Source organism: Pristis pectinata, chromosome 30, assembly GCF_009764475.1.
Source record: "Pristis pectinata isolate sPriPec2 chromosome 30, sPriPec2.1.pri, whole genome shotgun sequence".
Taxonomy (NCBI): Eukaryota; Metazoa; Chordata; class Chondrichthyes; order Rhinopristiformes; family Pristidae; genus Pristis; species Pristis pectinata.
The window spans coordinates 9,470,204-9,491,222 of record NC_067434.1 but is presented as its reverse complement, the minus strand read 5'-3'; the positions used below and the strand labels follow the sequence as shown (position 1 = coordinate 9,491,222).

The window sequence follows — 21,019 nt, the reverse complement described above, 5'->3', positions numbered from 1 at the left end:
TGGTTCACAGATGTCCTTCAGCGAAGGAAATTTGCCATTCTCTTACCTGATCTGAACATTGTGTAACACCAGACCTAGAGAAATGTGATTTACTCTTAATTCCCTTTTGAAATAGCCTAGGAAGTCACTCAGTTTAATGGAATCGGGGATGGGCATCAAATGCGTACATTGAATGAATTTTTTTAAAAAGTTAACATCAGGTTTTGATTTGCTTATGGACTGGATTCAGTGAATATTATGCAAGTCTTCAATAAAGTTAAGTGTTGCCGTGTTTTAAGCCTCAGACCACATCACCTAATCTGTTGCAAGAGTCTCCTGCTGCGGGCTCTGGCACCATTATGTAGTTGTGGGTCTGGGTATCTCCACAAAAGATCCCACCCATCTGTCCCACTCAGCAGGTAAGGTACTGGATGAGGCAAGCAAAGGACCGTTAAATCTACTACCAGTGATTGCAGTACAATCTCAAGATTCAGCAAGAGACATCTGACATCCAGCCCAGCACTACATTTCCTTCTTCCTTTGGGATATAGTTTAAATGGTCAATGTCAAGGAAGCTGCACAAAGTATGTTTTAATAGAAAAAAAATCTGGCAGATTATTCTGGAGGCATACAGTGCCCTCCATCAGGTTTCACTTCCTGCATTCTTCCAATTAATGCTTAGATGGTAAAGATAAAAGTTTATCGAGCTAATTGCAAATATTTTCTTCTCAGTTTTAGGAAAAGTAAAATATTTTAATCAGTCTTGAGAATTTAAATGGGATGCAACAGAATTACTCAATGTATTCAATTGGCTTTCATGGTAGTTGAGGAGAAGGGTAATTAGCAGGTAAACAGATTTTAATGATCTTCCATCTGTTCACAGGGATTTACTACAAAATTCACCACACTCTCAGGGGCTCACCCCCTCCTTCCCACACACACTCTGAACCTCCCCACTGTTAATTTTTACAATATCTGAATATTTCAATTTGCATTCCAATGATCCTGTCAAGCACATCTGCCTCACTATATTGATATGCAGCTCTTGTTTATGGGTACCTCAAGAGGACATGAACCTGGACATGAATCTTGAAAGGTTCAGATCATTATGTTTATTTTATGAGAAACATTAGTTTTCAAATTTAAATATCATTTCCTATAGAATAAAGTATACTTTAACTGAAAAGCATGTTTACGTCTTTTCAGGTGACATTGGTAAATTGGTTTATTATTGTCACATGAACTGAGGTACAGTGAAAAGTTTGTCTTGCATACCGTTCATACAGATCAATTCATTACAGTGCTTTGAGGTAGTGTTATAAGGAACCCTAACATTCTTTGATTTTATTTTATTTTTAACATTGTAATTTTATTTCAAGAATCATTGCAGTTTCTTGTACAAATATGAAGCCAGTTGGAACCTGTAACATCCAAACAATAGGTATCATAGAGACAAACATAGCAGCTATAGTTTCTATCAGCTATTTACAAATTATTAGAGTTCCTAACTTGTAGGTTAAGTATTTAAAATCTTGGTTTTGAAAGTTTAGCAATATACCAAGTACACACCAAATACAGCCCAAATTAATGAGCTCATTTGGGATCCAATCTGTTTTATTTTCTATCACAAAAATCCCAAAAGATGGGAAAATAAAATTGGTCATTAAAAACAAAAAAACTGTAATGATTCTTAACTATTTTTGCACAATAAGGAGCTAAAAAAGTTAATGGCAAATTGACTAGAGCAAGTGTTAGCTAATGAAAGTTAAATCGAGATAATCAGCATCCCAGGTTAATGAAATAAAAAATGAAACACTGTAAATACTCCACTGCTCAGGCAACATCTGTACAGAAACAGGGTTAATGTTTCAGATCAGTAACATATCATCAGAATGCATGAAAGCTCTGAAGAAAAGTAATCCATCTGACTGGTACTTCCAGTTTCTATGCTTTTTTAGGTTTCCAACATCTGGAGTACTTTGCTCCTATGCAAATGACTTACTTTTGTACGGTGACATTCAAATACATTGCAGATTTGACCTCCATAACTCTGCCAGGGCAGTTTTCTAAATGTGATCAGCATTCACCTTAAATGCTAAACTCTTTAAAAATAACTCTAAGCTAAACTAAGAGCAACTAATAGTAATTAAGGATAGTTATTTTTAGGTTTTTTTGATTATTAAAAGGATTGTTGAATTTTTTTTGAATAAAGTATGGCCGTAATGGAAAACCAATAATTTCAAGCTCTGGTAGAAACATAACGGGACAAGAAACCATGGTTATTCCAAGTAGTTTGTATGTAGTGTGTGTGAGGAATTTTAGCACAAGTGGAATAACAGATCCTTCCCACAGCATTTACATTGACTGCATATTTTGGGACACAGTTGTGGCTACATCTGGTTTTACAAAAGTGAAGGATGCTCAAGTGTGCAGCTGATCATGTTATAACAAATATTAAAGATTCAGTAGGAAATCTTAATTAACTACAGATAATAACTATAACTCTCTAGTAAACCTTTACTGATAATGCTGAAAAAGTTTAATTTTGCAAATGTTTGCCTAAGAGGATAACATAAATAGCAGAAACTATCACATATGTTTTCAATATATGAAACTGCACCTTACAATTGTTAGTTTGCTTATTGAACATTTATGGTTTTTTTGCAGTTATGTGTTATTTGCAGGATTGAGTGTTACAACTTCTGACAATTAGGCTTCTTTTCATTGGCAGAATTTATAAATCTATTCAACTTTAAATTTTACATTTTATTGTAAAATGCTCTGACAACTTGTAACATTCATTTGACATTAACATTCAAGCATAATTATTAATAACCCCCTATTGGGTAAGAGTTAATCTGCTACCCTTCACAAAATTAGTTGGGATAATGGTGCAAACGAGCCAAAATTTAGCGCTGAGGGCAATCGCGCTCTCCTGGTCTAACCAGAAATTGTTGTCACTTCCTCCAGCCTATGAAATGTAAATACTGTTGGGCAGGACCTAAATTTCCAGATGATCTCTCTCTGTCCTTTCTCCTTCAATCCCTGGGAGCATGGGTGAACCATGGCATGATCTCAGAGGTAGAAATGGTCCTAATTTGTGGAGAGGGCCTACTGTAAAAGTTGCCTAATGATGGGAGACCTACAAAGGTGTTGGCCAAAATCTCCTGATCAAGTCTGTAGGCACTTTTATCACTCTAATGCTGCCTCTGACCTGTGGGAGCTAAAGTAGTGGTCCCACTGCATTACTGATATGACATTCCTAAACAATGTTGTTGGGGACTGGCTTGAAGCCTGCCATAAATATCTAAAGATCTCAACTTAGGAAACTGATTTAAAGTAGCAATCTTTTAGCATTAGGACTTTTAAAATTCAGCACCATATTAAACAACTGGATTGCGAAAAGTTCTAATTTCTCATATTGTATCTTCATTTGCCAAAGCTGCATTATAGAAATAGTACCTTCCTTTTCATTTGCACCATCCTTTTAGCAACTCTGTCCTTGATTAAAAAAAATCTGTTGGCATCTCCAACTTTTTTTCTAGTTCTGATTTATAGTGATGCTCTTTCCACAGACGCTGCCTGAAATGCAGAATGTCTCCTACATTCTCTGTTCATACTCTGAATTCCTGATTGAATGAACCATAAGGATATTGGTATTTTGCTTTGGTATTAGAAAAGAATGATTAACTGGACTGTGTTTCAAAACTCTAATTTAAGAACCAAGCTTTTGTCCTGCTGACTAAAATCAGTAAGTGTCCTGTGACAACGGCAATGACTGCTTATTTATATTGCATATTGTCATAGTAAAAAGGCCCTCATAATTATGAAATCAAACAAGGTTTGACACCAGTCAACATAAGGAAATATTAGAGCTGGGTTTTAAGAAGGTTTTAAGAAGCATCATAATAAAAGCTAGCAGAAAGTTGGGGATATTTAGATGTGGAGGTCTGAAGCTTAAGACCTTGGCATCCAAAGGTCTTGCCTCCTTTTTATGGTGGAGCATTGGGGATGCTCTAAATGAGTGGAGCACCGACATACTAGAGTATTGCTGAGCTGAAGGAGAGAACAGATGGAGAAAGATGATTAAAAACCAGGTTGAGAATTTCAAAATTCAGGCGACGTTTATCTGGGAAGCAATGGAGTTTGGTAAGCACATGGGTGATGGCTAAATGTGGCTTGGTGCGATTTGGGAAACAAGCAGTAGAGTTAGTCAACCTTTTAAATGATTGACAAATGTGCTTGGACAAAGTGAATTAAAAGATTGGATTGGTATTGCTGTTTGCAACACAAATCCCTTTTCCTGGAATTTTAGAGTGAATTGTAATGAAACTAAAATCTGTATATTGCGACTGATTATGGGCATGTAATTTTTTTGTGAAAGAACTTAGTTCCTGGTTTTATTCAGCTGTTGCATAATGTATGGATATGTTTCTTCCTCCTGGAAATATAGCTGCATTGAGCTTTCTGAATAGGCAGTACAGACCAGCTGTATCCTGCAATGTACATCCTGTCTGACACACAAATTCTTGTTAATAAGCCCACTTCCTTTTCATGCCAGCTTCTCACAATGAATACAATGAATATATTAGGGCTTCTGTTTGGACATAACCTGCTGAAAGATTCACGAAAACAGCACCGAGGAAAAAACGTTTAAATCAAATTAGAGAGCTCTTAGATGGTAACGAATTGTGTTTATTCAAAAAGAAAATAAAACATCAAAATAGTTACTAAGTGACCGGCAAGAAACTGCAGAAAGAATATCTTGATGTTTAAAAAAAATCCTTTTGCATGATGCCCAGCTGCAAGATTATGTATGGTCTTTTCAGGAATATGACAGTGAACCAATATTTACAAAATGGTAACCAAATAATCAGTGAAACGCTATGTGTTTAAAATAATACATGATGTCAGTGATTCAAAAACTCCCCAAAAGACCAGAAGTGGACAGTTTCCTTTCATGAAGTAAGTGATTCAGCAGCCATGTCACAGTAAGCTTATGATGTGGTTGTGCTTGTAGCTGGGCATGCCACTCAGTGTAAATGAAGTTCATTTTTCCGACTTTTCTCACAGAGCCTTGTTGAGCCTCTCAAGGGGAAGGAGTATAAAAATAGATAATTTCCTGTTTCTTTTAATGGCAAACTTAAAAAGTAAGCAACTTTCCACTGGAAAAAAAATACCTAAAATAATGTCATGCTTGCAGCATGTGTGACTGTGCCATCAGGAGCTGGCATATCTTTTCAATCATGAAGATTACTAACTTTGTGTAAAATAAAACTCTGCAGAATTCTAAAACCAGGCTAGCAAGATGGAAAATCAGTTTTTATAAAACATAGGAAATATTAATATATTTCATTTCTAGTTAATCTAAAAGTAAAACCTGTTGATTTGTTTTAATAAACTTACATGCATTATCAGTTTTATTACCTCAGTAATGAATTTCCTGATCACTGTCAAAGGCTTTTTAAGAGTTTTTAAGTATCTCTGATAGAAACTATTCAGATTTAAGTAATTAAAATGAAATACAAACAATTTAAACATTCAAAAGTATGAAAAAAATAATTTAAAAGCACATAAATGCACCAAGAAATAATTAAGAATATTAAAATGAAGTAAAATATGGAAATCCAACTCAAGTAAGTAGGCTTGCCAATCCTATGCCACTTCTCTCTGATGTAAAGCTGAGGGCTGGATGCAAAGTACATCTGAATCCCTTCCTCAGCGGGCCAGCAAATGGAGCAGTAGCAGCATCTGAAGAATAGTGGTATCTTGTGTGTGATTTGGAGGGAAACTTGGTATAGTGTACCATGATACTGGGGTTTTTACCTCCTTTAACACTGGGGGTTTTAGGGTGGACGGATAGAGTCAAAGTAAACTTGCTGAGTTGGTACAGTGCATGCCACAGGCAGTACACATTGCAGTCATTGTGAAGGTGGATATGTTAATTATCCTTGAAAGGCTAGGCGGATAATGGCTATTGGGTCCAGTCCCAGAGATGCCAATGAAGTGCATTGTGATATTCTGGATGGTTTCAAACTCCTGAAATGTTATTGGGCTCTATCCATCCAGGGAAATGTTGATTGTTCCACCTCCGTGATTTGAGCCTCTGTAGGAAACAGGCTATGAGGGGTCAGAAACTAATCAATGCATCAAGTGTCAATTCTCTGCTTTATAGCTATGGCATTGAAGTGAGTGAAAAGATAAAAAAAAATACAGCAGGTGCTGTTAAATTTGGAATAAAAGAAAAGCACTGGAAATGCTCACATCAGGCAGCATCTGTGGGGAGAGATAATGACCCTTCATCAGAACTGGAGAAGGAAGAAAACAAATGTGTCTTAAATTGCAGAGAGGAGGAGGAGTGGAAAAAAGAAGGGAATATTTGTGACTGGATTGACTGAATGTTGAAATGAGTTACAGTTCAGCCTCTGTTAAGTGGAAGTCATGAGACAATGGTAAATATTCAGGTAATTGTATTAAGATTCTTTTTCTTTTACCAAATTTTCCTATAAACGATATATATTTTTAGCAGTATATATTCTATTCTTTTCAGCCCCAAAATATCCAAACAGTTCATTAATGTTTCATTTAACTCCAAGTGCCAGCTCTTTGGTACTGCTTTATACTAAAGTTAATATTATATTACCTGTAAGTAAGGCATTTGTCAAAGGTGCAATGCTCAAAACAAACAACAGCAACAAATTAACTCTTTTTTCTAATCTGTTCTCTCGGTGTATCTGTCTCTCTCCCTCATTCATACTTCACTTTATTTCTGTCCAGTTGAGTTTCCCATTCTCCTAATCCCTTCCAGTCTCTCTTGAAAAATAAGTAAACTATGGAAATTGTTTTCCTGTGAAAGATTATCACAGAAGAGTTGCAAATTCACAATTTAGCATAGTTTGAGGCTTTCAAAATGGAAAAGTTTTGTCCAGGTTCAATTTAACTTCTTTGCTTTTGGACTTAGTATGTCTAATTAAAAATCCCAGAATCCTATACACTGATAACTTTTATCAATATCTCTTTTGACTTTTAAGGATTTCTGCACATGTAACACAGCTCCATTTGTTCCTGCATGCCTTTAGAACTATGTTATTTAGTCTATATTTTCTCTTACTTTTGTCAGTACTAAATTTTACATCTGCCACTGTCTACCTATTTGGCCAGTCTTTATGTGGCTTCTTGCAGTCTGTTACTGTCCTCCTCACTGATTACCACACATTCAAACTTGTGTAATTTGCAAATTTGAAAATGTCATCCTACATTCTGCAACCACTATTGTGTTACCTTGTAAGAGCACAAGAGCAGGCAAAGCTATGTAGAAAATTAGCTATATGAAAATACAAAGCTGTGGTTGATTAAGGTATGAATGGTATTTAGCTTGCTCATTTGATGCTTATTTTTTGGTGGCTTTTATTTTTGTATTGTGGCCAGGCAGAGGTTATGACTGCAAGCACATAAGAAATAGGAGTGGGAATAGGCCATTTGGCCCCTTGAACTTGCTTCACCTTTCAACAAAATAAATTATACCATATTTCTTCTCTGTCCCCTTATCCCTGATTCCTTTAATATCCAGAAATCTGTCAATCTCTGTTTTAAATGATTGAGCTTTCACAGAGAATTCCAAAGATTCAACACTCTGAGGGAAGAAATTTCACTCCATCTTTGCTCTTACGATCAAATCCTCTTAGACTAAATTAGCAAGAAAGGGAAGGTAATAAGGAAAATGGTTGTTCAATCATTGGTAACATGGTCAGATTAGTTACTCATGGACAGTCATTCTAAAAAGGTGTCTCTGTGGCCTCCTCTATTCATTCTCCTCCTTCAATCTCCACCTCCACCTCTTCCTTCATCCTTCATATGGTACTCTGAAGATGCTTAGCATTCAAACTGTGTTAACATGTGAGCCCTTGTGATACCAAGTTGTACAGCACACAAGAGACTGCAGTGGACATTGTTATCCATCATGGCAAGCCCTTGATTCTCCAGGGCAATGAAGGCGGTGGATTTTTTTGTTTTCACTGATGGTCTACTCTATCTCAGTGCAAGTTGCAGAATGTCCTTCTTTGTTGGCACACTGTGCACATGTGAATTTTGCACAGTCCTGTGGTTAAGTGATAGCCCTTGCAACTCTGTAGCCACACTTTGGCTAGTCATGGGGTCTGAAATGTCGAGCCAAGCAGACTACTGCAAAATGCTAACTTTACAAACTCTATAGAAGCATGAAGCATTACTTAAACATGCCATAGGAATATATCACCCTGCAATCAACTAATGATCCCTTTTACTATGTATTGGGTCCTTCCTAGTTTTCTGTGGACAGTGAATGCATAGTGTTAGCTGTATCATCGTTGTCCCAGTTGGGTAGTGTTGTCATTAAATCAACATTGCATGCTGACTGACATCATGATCTACCAATAATACAGCTGGTGAAAGTGGCACACCTGCATAGTGCTCTTCCTAATATGATGATCACCATAATCACATAAGCATGCATTTGAGGTGCATTGCACTATGAATCTGTTACAGATCAACACCCATAATGTGCATATACTGCTGACATACAGTTGTGGCCTTTTCATCCTTGAAGGATGTCTGAGATAATCTTACACAGCTATAAACGACAGTAACTTGTATGAAGTAAATTCAGATAATTAGATTAAATAAATCATAAGAACTAAGCATATCCAAATAAATAAAGGTAAATTTAATACTCAAATCAGCAAGTAGAAAGCTTGCCCAAAAAGAGTGATTAGTACTTGGAACAAACTCTTGAATAGAGCAGTATAAGTTAGACCCAATTACATGTTGCAATGTGAATATTTAGAATGAATGAGCTAATAAACAACAAATGGTCACCTTCGTTTACAACTATCTTTTAATTTTGTGATTAAGTATGTTTTCCTTGAGAGCCTCATTATAATTGCTCTGCTTTTCCATACTACAATCATAGTTAAGAATTATTTGTTGAGATGTTTGTCCTTGAGTTTAAGGAAAACACAAAAATAAATCCTGCACTATCCAGATAAAATTGTGACATCAGTTATCAACAAAATGAGCTGCAATATGCAGATCTCAGAGCAAATCATTTTAAAACATTTTTATATATATACAACTCATGGACATTTTGCAGTTTATTCTCTGGTGGAATGTTCAGCAACAGCCAGGCAAAATGACAGCATCAATGAACACACAGAAGTTGTCATGGAAGTAAACACTGAGCATGCATTACCTCTTTTTTAGCACTGCTGAATGAGATGGCTTCATGTATTGTTACCAGAAGTCGCTTTGAGATGGAGCTAGAGGTAATTTACAATACAAGTCAGCATCTAGGTGGTCTAATGAAATGAATAGATAGACCTAAAGGGACATGAGGCCATTCACAAGATGATAATTAGGGGCTGGCATTCAAGCGTGATGTCCTTAGGAAAGGACTAAACAAATTGCTGTGATTGATTGGGTTTAAGTCAGGGTGAGGTAACGCCTGCTGCCTCAGCACTTGGGCAGAGAAAAGGCAATTTGCTGAGCAGTACGGCCAACAGCCAAACACAAGGATGAACATATGGGAAAGAACAGAATGGTGCAGCATGAATACTGCACAGATGTGAGTGGAGGTAAGGGAGTCATTCCATATGGTGCCTTACTGGTCTTCAGTTGGTCATGAATTGCAACAAGCTTCAGTTCAAGACAGCAGAGAGATTTACTGTCAGAACTAATGATGGAAGGACGAAGAGCAGAATGTTAGCAGACTGATAATCTGCTTCATAGGGGCGACAAGCTGAGCTACTAACTGCAGACTGGGAAATGGACAGCTGTCACGGTTAGAATCATTAGTCCGGGCTCCAACAATGCATCTCTGACACCTTGGTTTAAAGATTCAATGCATACCAGACTGCAAAAGAACAATATGCCAAGGGTATTGCATTAGAGGAATCATTATCCGTCATCCCTAATTAATCTGTTTACAAAATCATAGTGGGGGAGGGGATAATCATTTGGTTGATTCAATTGTCAATTAAATTATATATGGTAAAACTAACCACAAAACAAAAGTATAAATTAATAAGTCTTATCTGAAAACTCAAAGGAGCACTTTAAACAAACAGTTGCACTTCACAAAACATTGTCTTTCAGTACATACAATAAGCATGTTGCATGGATTTAATATGATGTTGTGACTTCTCATTACCATGATCCTGAACAATAAGAGATAATTATTTGTAATCTATTCCTACTTAATAAATGGATTTATTTTGTCCTTTGTGCAATTTAGCTTAATATGTTTGAATAGAAACTGGTACATAAAACATAGGAAGATGCCATCAAGTCTTAGATTTTTTTAATATATTGAACCAAATGATCATATTTAAATTGTTCTGCAAATAATTTTAGTTTTAATTTTGATATTTGTTAGGTTAAGATTTCTGCTTGTGCACTCAAAGTCCATTGAACAGTACAACATTTAGACTTCAAGAGAGTTTTTGCAGAAGTTTATATTCTTCTTTAACATATCTTGCACAAGTTGAATCTGATATTAAAATGTCAAATTTATCATGTGGTACCAGGAAAGATCTAAGAAGGATGCATTCCTTAAAAAGGATTGTAATCAGCATGTCTTGCTGAGTATAGATTAGCCTGATATATCCCAGCTCAAGCCCAATGTGGCTACCTCATTTATGTCTCACAATAGGCTATTGAACCACATTACAATACATTCAGACATTGTTGAGCAACATAAGGCAGATCTCATGCTGACAAAGCATTCACTTACGTACATTCCATTCAGCCCATCACGTTTGAAACTCACAAGGAAACTGCAATCTTGCAATTCTTAATTTATTGTTTGTCACCCAATTATGTGCCTTTCAGGCAAGTTAACAATTGGCTTCTTGACCAAGGCGAATTCTTTATTAGGTACAGGAGCTGTTTTATGCCTAAATAAAAAGGTAAAGTTTTTATATGTTAACGAATCATCTAAAAGAGATTCTAAATTAGTTAATACAATAGCTTTTATTTAACAGACAGAAATATTCAAGCCTAAATCAGATGGAAGAAATTTGTTGTATTTCTATCAAAGCATGACTCATCTGACGATGGTAATGATCTGACTGAGTTCAACTAGATAGAAAGTATACTCTAAGAGAAACTATATCATTTTGGCAAAGAATAATAATTGGTATTAGCCAGGTTTAACAATTAATCCTATTTTACTCATATTGTAGTTTGCTGGAATATTTCACAGTGTGTAGGCATGATATAACTTGTTTTAGTACAGAGGCAGCAAAACTGTTGATTGCACTTAAAGCAGAAAGGCATTCCTCTTCCTTGTTTGCAAAGACCTAAGAGTGTGCCAAACAAAGAAGGGAATCTTTTCTGTCACAATATGGCTCGTGGCCTTTAAACTCTCCATCTGTTTGTCTGACAAGTAATCAAAGCGTGTGGCAGGAACTGGCAGCACTTTGACGGCCCTTCTCACTTTAACTGAAGTGAGAGTAATTTGAACAGATTCATGGTTTCTTACTTAATTGTATACCAGTGATGGGTTAGCTATGATTTTTTTTACTACTGAGTATTTTTTGTGTTTGATTAACATGGCATGAAATGAGCACAGACACTTTAGAATGTGGCTATATTCTTTAATCAGCAGATTGCCCAAAGGAACATTTAACCTGGTGCAGTTACTTTTAACTGTGTTTTTAATTAATATATAAACAATGTGAGGTGCAATTATTGAAATTAAACTCTTGCTGAGTGACTCTCAGTTGTATATGTAGCCAAACACAAGTATTTATATGGTTGCATTTCCATTCAGATTGGAAGTGGCCAAGCGTGGCCACGTTATCGTCGGCTCCATTTGGCAATGTGTGCTTCCTTAAATGTTTCGTTTGTAGCATAATATTGTAATGAAATGGTGTTTACAGTTAATATTGTTGACACACATGATTCCATATCAGAAACAAATATGCAGAATAATAACTTGTCCTATTGCAAGCATCCAGATTTACTTTTACAGATATATTGTGAAAGCATTTCATTCATTACCGTTCCCACAATTAAACACGTGCGCATCAAACTAACGTAAAATGGGGGAAAATGTGAGTGTTGCAAGTCTGAAATCTGGAAATGTACAGCAGGTTGGTCAACTTCTACATCAGGACAAAAGAATATTTGTTCTTATATAGATACTAATAAGAGATAAACACCTGAAACACCATACTTTTTTCTTTATGCAAATGCTTACAAACGTATTACCGACATTTTCTTTTTTAATTTCACACCATCTTAATACAAAAAATAATTAATATCAGATAACTTGCCCAAACTCTTACTGATGTGCACAATTTAAATTGGCAGCATATTGCATCCTTGCTTCTGTAAGTTGCAATGTAATAATTTCCTGGCAAATCAAGACCTAAGAAAAATAAATCACTATTAGGTTAGCAATGTGTTAACTGAGAATCCAGTCATTGAACAAACTGAATAAGTTCTAAGTTCTAGATAATTATCAGGTAGAATGTATTTAAGTTTGAAGAATGTTGTTTGCTGCCAAATGCTTTATTTATGCAGGAAATGTATAAACAAGGAATCTGAAGAGTAGAATCAGATCTTCAAAATAGATTGAAATGGCCTTTCTTTGCTAGATTTCTTTTGCAGTGTTAAGATAACATATTGGAGAACTTTGTCCCATTTCCAGAAAACAGCATTCAATGTTGATACACCAGAGATTTTCTGAATTTTGGTAACAGGTCCACTGACCAACATGCAGATTAAAAATGCCTTTTTCTTTTTTGTAAAATCCAACAAACCTCATATCGTAAAAGAAAATGTAAAAAAAAAGTGGTGATGCCAAAATCTGAAACAATTAACTTTTGCCATTCCAAGGGTCCCGTACCCAGAGCATTAACTTTTTCTCATACCACAGATACTGCCTGGCCTGATGAACGTTTACACCATTCTCTGTTTTTATTTGTAACCCATTGTGGTTGTACTCTGCCAACCAAGGTATTTTTCTTTATGCAGTTTAATTCAAATGAGTACTGGGAAATTCTGTTGCAGAAGTAAAAATGTTAATTATTTTGTAAAGACAATTTATTTTTGCTCAGCAAGGTCAATTATTGGGCACCAGCTGCTGTTCCTAATTTGTGTTAGGTCAGAGGTGTTGAGCTTTCCCTGAACTTTCTACTCAATACCAAATGCATTTACTCATTAAAATACCAGGAAGACGTAATGGGGAGATTCTGCACTCATCGTGAGAAGTGATCTTTCATGCAGTGCCAAGTGCAAGTATGATACCTGGTGATTGCTAGCACTTCTAAGGAAGAATATAGTTGGAAAATGGGATCAAAGTAGATACTGCACAACCTCTCCATTCTCCATTCATAGCTATCTTTATTATTAGTCCCATAACTCACAGGTGCCATCAGATCCATGGTGCCAGCTCCCTTGGGAAGAGGGAGCTTTGGGTGTATAAATTCCCTGCCAAGACAATGGCTACATCAGTCCACAGATGTGGATGTGATTGTTGGAGGAAAAGTGATAAGAACCTCAGTGGATGAGAACAGCTCACCTCCCACAGCTTAACTTGCTTTTAATTCTGCCAGAGATAATTAAGAGAATAAGACCATAAGATATAGGAGCAGAATTAGGCCATTCAGCCCATCTAGTCTGCTCTGCCATTCAATCATGGCTGATTTTTTCAACCCCATTCTTTCGCCTTCTCCCCGTAACCCTTAACCCCCTTCCCAATCAAGAACCTATCAATCTCTGCCTTAAATACACCCATTGATTTGGCCTCACAGCCCTCTGGCTGAAGAAATTCCTCTTCATCTCAGTTTTAAAGGGACATCCCTCTGTTCTGAGGCTGTGCCCTCAGATCCTAGACTCTCCTACTAATGGAAACATCCTCTCCACATCCACTCTAACCAGGCCTTTCAGTATTCAGTAGGTTTCAATTGGATCCCCCCTCCTCCTTCTGAACTTCATCGAGTACAGGCCCAGAGACATCAAATGCTGCTCATAGGTTAAGCCTTTTATTCCTGGGATCATTCTTGTGAACCTCTTCTGGACCCTCTCAATGGCCAGCACATCTCTCCTTAGAAACAGGGTCCAAAATTGCCCACAATACTCCATATACAGACTGACCTACGCCACAGTAGTATATCCCTGCTTTTATATTGTTGTCCCCTTGAAATGACGTTTCAAAAATGAAAGTTAAAACAAAATAGATCTCCTCAGGTAGGTACTAACATTGGTATTATTGGCAGCAAAAGGCAAAAAATGTCACATGGGCATCCTTTAGAAATAAGACTGGCATCCTAAACAAGAAAAAGGCACTCAGGATGTCCCTGCCCTGAATATTTAAAGAAAGCATCAGATGTTTTGTCCATCCACTAAAAAAAATGCTTTGTGGTGCAAAGTGAACAAAGTTATGGGGAGTGAGGGGTGGGCAGGGGGAATGGATCATTCACACCAATAATCAGTGGGAAATCCAAGCAAGTAAATCTGAAGGAAATTGGGATCATAGCAGATACTGCAGAACCATTCCATTCTCCATTCATAGCTATCATAATTATTAGTTCTATTGTGTAAGCATAATTCTCATGGATCCCCTCATTAAGTTTTGATTGCATTGAAGGGACAAAAGCTGAGCTGAAACAAAAATATTCTCACACAAGGTTGAAACCATGTATTTATTAGAAGCAGAGAACTGAACACAGCCCCAATATGTTAACCTCTGTTAAGATACCGGTTATAAACAATTCCAGATTTGCCTTTGTAATTTGTTACATGACCCAAATTATTGAATTGAACTAACTCGTCATGTCCTTCTTGTATGTTGGTAGTGTCCAAATGTAAAAATATTGGTATATAGAGAAATAATCAACAACGTAATTCTACAAAAATAATATAATAAAATAAGAGCAAAATTGTGGCAATAGTGAGCTTATAAATAATGACAAATGGTCATGCAAAATGTTCAGTAAGAATAATTGCAACATTCATTTTGCTGGTTCAAAATGTGCATTCAAAATGTGTATTCTCTGTAGCGTTTCTTTGCAAATAGTTGTCTTGTAAAAGAAAATACAGATTCCTCTGCTCTGTACCGTTTTTTGCAAAGGTACCTTCATCTGAATTGCAGGAGTGAATATAAGCGGATTGTAATTATGTTGTTCCTCGTTTCCAATTAGGGTCGCTGCATTAACTTCACCAGAGTAAAAGAAAATGAAACCCCTTCTCCTTCATGCAATACTGCAGCTGCTCACGTGCCACCTCCTTACGACGAATATGTTCCCTTAACCCGTGAACCTCCAAGCCCTCCTGCTACATCAGCCAGGTCATCTGTGAGGAGCCCACCTCCTGGACCACCACCATCTCGTGCACCTCCTCCTTCGCGACCTCCCCCTCGCCCTGCAGTAAAAGCCTGACCTCACAAGGATTTATGCTGGTAAAAAGAACATCACTGAGGCAGAAAGACATGGCTAAATGGATGAATACTACTGGACTTCAAGCCAAATATTTATTAAATTTATGGGCTTCTTTGAAAAAGTTAAATCTGTTGCTGTGCAGCAAGTTTCCATCTGGAGAACCCTAATGAGTAAAACAACTCTCTGGAGTTAAAGATAATATTGTGTCTATTAATGTGCTCTTCATTTGATTGAATCAGTTAGTTCCTGGACTGTTATAAAATTCATTACATTTTATAATAAGTCCTGTATTTTATCTTCTGAAAATTTTTATATGCAAGCAGAATTTGCATCATTTTTGAAAGTTAACATTGATTAAAGATCTATGTTTTAAAAAATCACTAACAAATACTTTATTAATTTGATGTTCAAGTCGGCATTTTCTTGAATTCTGTTAGTGACTATATTTATCATCTGCTGTAAAATTATAAAGGCCTTCAAATTCCCACAGAAACCCACCCCAGAACATTGGTACATGGAGAAATATTGGAAAATCTGGAAGATTCATCCAGAATTATACCTATTTCTGCACTGTTATGCCAATGTTCAAATAGCATTCAAATTTCCAGTCAATGTTATTAGCATATGGCAAAACAAAAAAAGCCTCTAAATTATCGCCAACAATTTGCGCACAGTCAGCACGTTTAACCACCGCATCATTATGAGCTTTCACACAAGGGATTGTTTAAGTTCTTCATATCTCTGATTTTAGTTCCATAGAAATGTGTTCAAAGAAACAATAATATTTTTTAAAAAGCTCAAGGAATTGCACAAGAGCTGTGCCGTACAATTTGGAAGAGACCCTCTGAATATGGAGAACTCAATTGTGAAGTTTTGTAACTATTATTATGTGAAAAGGGATCAATAAATTGTCATAAAAGGTGGAGTAATTTGGGGTGTATTATGCTTGCACACATAATTCAGCTTTGCCCACATTTCCACAAACCTTCAGGGTGTGCACTGGCTCCACACCTTCATTACTGAGTTTCTGGGTACAAATAGGAAATTCCAGGCCAGAATAAAGTTATTTAATTGGGTGATATGATTACATTGACTTAAGTGTGTAAATTTGTGGTCAGTGAGCATCAGGTAACTTGCCCCTTGTTTACTATTTATATTTAAAGGTAAACATTCTGAGAAAGTGAAGCCGTGGTGGGTGAGAAGGTTCTCATACGTAATTAATGTAATAAAAGTCATAGGTTAGTTGACCAGTAGAATGGGTCTAAAGTTGCTGGTTGATGCAATATAACAAAGATTGACCTCGTAACTGATTAATTCACCGAACTCTCAACTGCGATTTCACTTATACTTGACTTGTTTTGTACATGGTTAGTGACCCTAAACTGTGCTCTACCTAAACAATAGTCCTAATCTAGGGAGTATTCTTGCCGTCCTTGAATTTAAAATGTTGCAGATGGCTGACGAAGAGATGTGTGCAGGTTGTGACCCAAGATTTTCCTTTCTTTATATGTATAAAGTTGAACATGCTCTTCTTATAGAATTTATTAGCCAGCTACCAAATAGCAGGATTGTTCTGTGACAAGATCTGCATAACACTTTTAACTGCGGGGAATAGCTCATAGAAAGCATTTAAAAATTTAATCGGGGTTTTGGAAATGCTTATCTGCTGGATGTTAAACACTTTATAGTTATTTCAATGTAAATTCTAAGGGGCCAAATCCTTTTTTAGACCACATTCAGTTGTACAATTCTGATTAATTATTCCCTTCCTTACAAGTTTCGTTATACTATTTCTTTCAGGACACAGCTACACTTTGGCAACACATAACAATTTCTATTGTAGTGTTTTATAAACAGATGAGATATGTGAATCCCACCCTAGTAAAGAAAATATTGTAAGCTTTTGTGCTAATAGAGAAAAAAATCAAGTTTTACTGCAGGACAGTCAAATGTATTAATTTACTAAACTGTGGTCTAGGTGTAGGTACTTGAATCTAAGTAAAGTTGGCCACTAAATCCTCAAGATGCTAGATGCATGCAGTAGTTAATAGAGCAAGCATCACTGAGCTTGAGCAGGACATGAATATTTTGCTTTTACATTTAGTACATAGACTTTGTTAATTCTTTCTTGTTTAATAAGACTTGTAATCTTGTTTGACATTGGTTATTTCATGGAACAATTTGGTGAGCAGGTGAACAGGTTGTGTAGCTATAAATTGAATAACAGCGCTAGAAAGGAATGCATTCGTGTTTCAGTGGCATAATTGCTCAGTTTAATAGAATCATCACAAAGAAAACAGGGATTCATTACTAATTTGAGAAATCACTGAGATAACATCCAGGTTTGGACAGCTTGTGGAACATAGAGTGAAGGGATTAAAATATCGTCAACACTAGTAGTGTGTCATTCAGACCATTACTTAGTTACATACAATTTAAACTCACAAAAAAATTCTAAAAATCCACATTACTTCACAGGAACATTGTACAAAGATACAGGGCTCAGGACAATGTATGTGTTATAGCTAGTGGCATTTTGCCACATTGGGGACTTGCTTAGTGAAAGTAGATTAAAAGAAGTTTTAAAGTGTTAATAGTGGTTTGCATTCTATTGTTTTAGCCTAATTGGATGACTTTTTAAAGTTGTAAGGATTCTATCAGCAATTGTTTTAGAGAAAGTATCTCTTCACTAAATGCAGCCTCGTGTGTAGTTTTATGGTATGTAATTATTTAACAGACCTTTAACAGTTTTATGACATCAGTTTTGATTCCTTATGTTTTTAATGTTTATGATTGCCTTTTAACAATGCCAGAATTGCAACTTTAGAATCAGTACTCAAAAGAGCAAAGCTGACCAATGTTGTGTTTTATCACTTTTAAATAACAGTGTATATATTTTAGCAAAAAGTGATAAAACAATTGAGAAACATAACTACAACAGGAGAAGGTTGGAAACGCATGGCAGACCAGAACTGATGTGTAAATATTTTGAGTGGACCTTTCAATTTCTGATCTGTTATGTATTTCAAATATTTTCTGATTTTGGAAAACAAGTCTTATTGCTTTAAAATTCAACAGCTGATCAGACCAGCAACATGTTAATTGGTCACATTTAAGGTATAGGATGTAGATCGGTTAAGTGAAACAACATGTAATTGCAAATATATCAGAAAATACACAAGTTTGTACTTCCAGCACATGTGGGGATCCTCACTGATAAAAAAAAATTGTCTATTACATCAACAGAATATATTGTCTGGCACCATACAAAAGGATTCTGTTAATACCGAAGAGGTAAAATTATGTTTCACACTTACGTTGACATCAATCTGTTTTAATTGTACATCCGTGATGACAAGTTTGTACTTTTTTCTTTTGTCTGTAATGTCTGTAATCACTAATAAACTGCTAACCATTTATGTAAAATGACTCATGGATTTTTGTTTTGATAAAGGAGATATAATTAATCTGTAAATTTATTAGGGATAATAATAGTCTTGAAAGTTCATAAACATATAAACATACAAATTGGGAGCAGGAATAGGCCACTCAGCCCCTCAAGCCTGTTCTGCCATTTAATGTCCATGGCAGATCTAACTGCAACCCCAACTCTGCATTCCTATCTACCCATTGTAACTCCTCTCTCTCTCTCACACACACACACACACACACACACACACACACACACACACACACACACACACACACACACACACACACACACACACACACACACACACACACACACACACACACACACACACACACACACACACCCTTGCCCATCCAGTATCTAACTGCCTTAAAAAATATTCAAAGACTTTTCTTCCACTGCCCTTTGAGGAAGAGAGCCCTCTGAGAGAAAACAAAATTCACCTCATCTCCTTCTTAAACATGCAGCCCCTTTTTTTGCAGCAGGGATCCCTAATTCCAAATTCTCCCACAAGAGGAAGCATCCTCTCCACATCCACCCTGACAAGACCCATCAGGAGTTTATATCTTTCAATCAACTCCCTCCTGCAAGCTTAGCCTGCCCAACCTTTTCCTACATGTTGGGGATTAGTCTAATAAACCTTCTCTGAATTGTTTCCAATGCATTCACATCCTTAAATAAGGGGACCAATACTGTACCCAATATTGCAGGTGTTTTCTCGCCCTATGTCACTGAAGTATAACCTAACGATTTTTGTATTCGTCCAAATAATAGTCTGTTAGCTGTTACAATGAATTGATGTGCCTGCAGACTCACCTATTGTGGATCATCCAGATCCCTCTGCATCTCAAAGCTTTAAAAACTCTCACTTCTTTTAACTTTTCCTGCCAAAATGAGTATTTTTTACATTTTCCCACCTTCTACTCCATTTGCCAGATCTTTGACCATTCACTTAACCTATCTACATCCCTTTGCAGCCTCTTTGTCCTCTTCACATCTTTTCTACCTATATTTGTGTCATCAGCAAAGTTAACAACCAAATGTTCTATACCTTCATCAAAGTCATTTATATTGTAAAATATTGAGGGCCCAGCACTGATCCGTATGGCACACCACTTGTTACATCTTGCCAGCAGAAAAAGGCACATTTATGCCTTCTTTCTGTCTCCTGTTAGCCGACCAAGCTTGTATCCATGTCAAAATGTTACCTACACCATGAGTTTTTACTTTCTGCACTAACCTTTGATGAAGCACCTTATTAAATTCCTTCTGGAAATCTTAGTCCATCTGCCTATATCCAGAGTACATGTACTTCTTCAAAGACATATGCAAATAAATTTTGTATTAGTTCACATTTAGGCTCTTTAAACCCAAAACTGCAAAAATTGAGGCTAAAACAAATATATAGAAAATAACAATATCTTATATGTTTTGTCTGCTTTGTTTTTATCCTATCCACATTCACTTTCCATTCTGTCTCTCCATTTTAACATTGTTTTAATTAAGAATACGTAGCCGACCGCGGCGCGCTACGGAAGAAACGACGCGGAGGCAGAGAGAGCTGATCTCCAGAAACTTTAATTCAACCACACCAAAGCGCACCAAAACACTCTACCCACAAGCCATCGCGCGGGCCCCGACCACGTCAGAACATTCCCGGAAGGTCCGCCCCCGGGAGATAGTTCAAGACGCACTTCTGCACATGCACCCGATGGCGGTTCAAGTTCCGCGTGTGTAGGCCGCCACAAATAGTTCAAAACACCATGTATGTGTTATTTTTATTTTGAAGGGGTAAACAACATATAAGATATTTGTTTACACTGCAGAGCATGTTTCTAACTGCCCTGATGGGTAGGTTGATCCTGATTTGATTCATTCATTAAAAGCAGGAAACAACTGATAAGGTTTAGAGGGATATGGGCCAAACGCCAGCAAATGGGACCAGTTTAGATGGGAATCTTGGTCGGCATGAACCAGTTGGCCAAAGGGCCTGTTTCTGTGCTGTAGGACTCTATGGTTATCATATTTAATTGTAACTTGCTGACATTATGTATAATTGAGTCTCTCTGCTTTGGTGTGTGGAGCAGTGGGTTTGTGTGGGGTGCAGTTTGACTCTTAAAGTACAACATTTGAAGAAAGATGCAAGGTTTTCCTGTTCTTTGTTTCAGGAGAGGAGAGATGTGTATCA

General features: G+C 36.6%; 1 protein-coding gene across 1 annotated transcript in view; it reads left to right on the top strand.

The window, feature by feature from the left end:
• antxr1c (ANTXR cell adhesion molecule 1c) overlaps nt 1-18,818 on the top strand; it is an 82,762-nt gene extending 63,944 nt beyond the window's left edge. Inside the window, exon 18 of the mRNA XM_052041650.1 lies at nt 15,162-18,818. Within this exon, the coding sequence (XP_051897610.1) occupies nt 15,162-15,398 (237 nt within the window). The 3' untranslated portion in view covers nt 15,399-18,818. The remainder of the gene's footprint in view (nt 1-15,161) is intronic.
• The last annotated feature ends 2,201 nt before the right edge of the window (nt 18,819-21,019 follow it).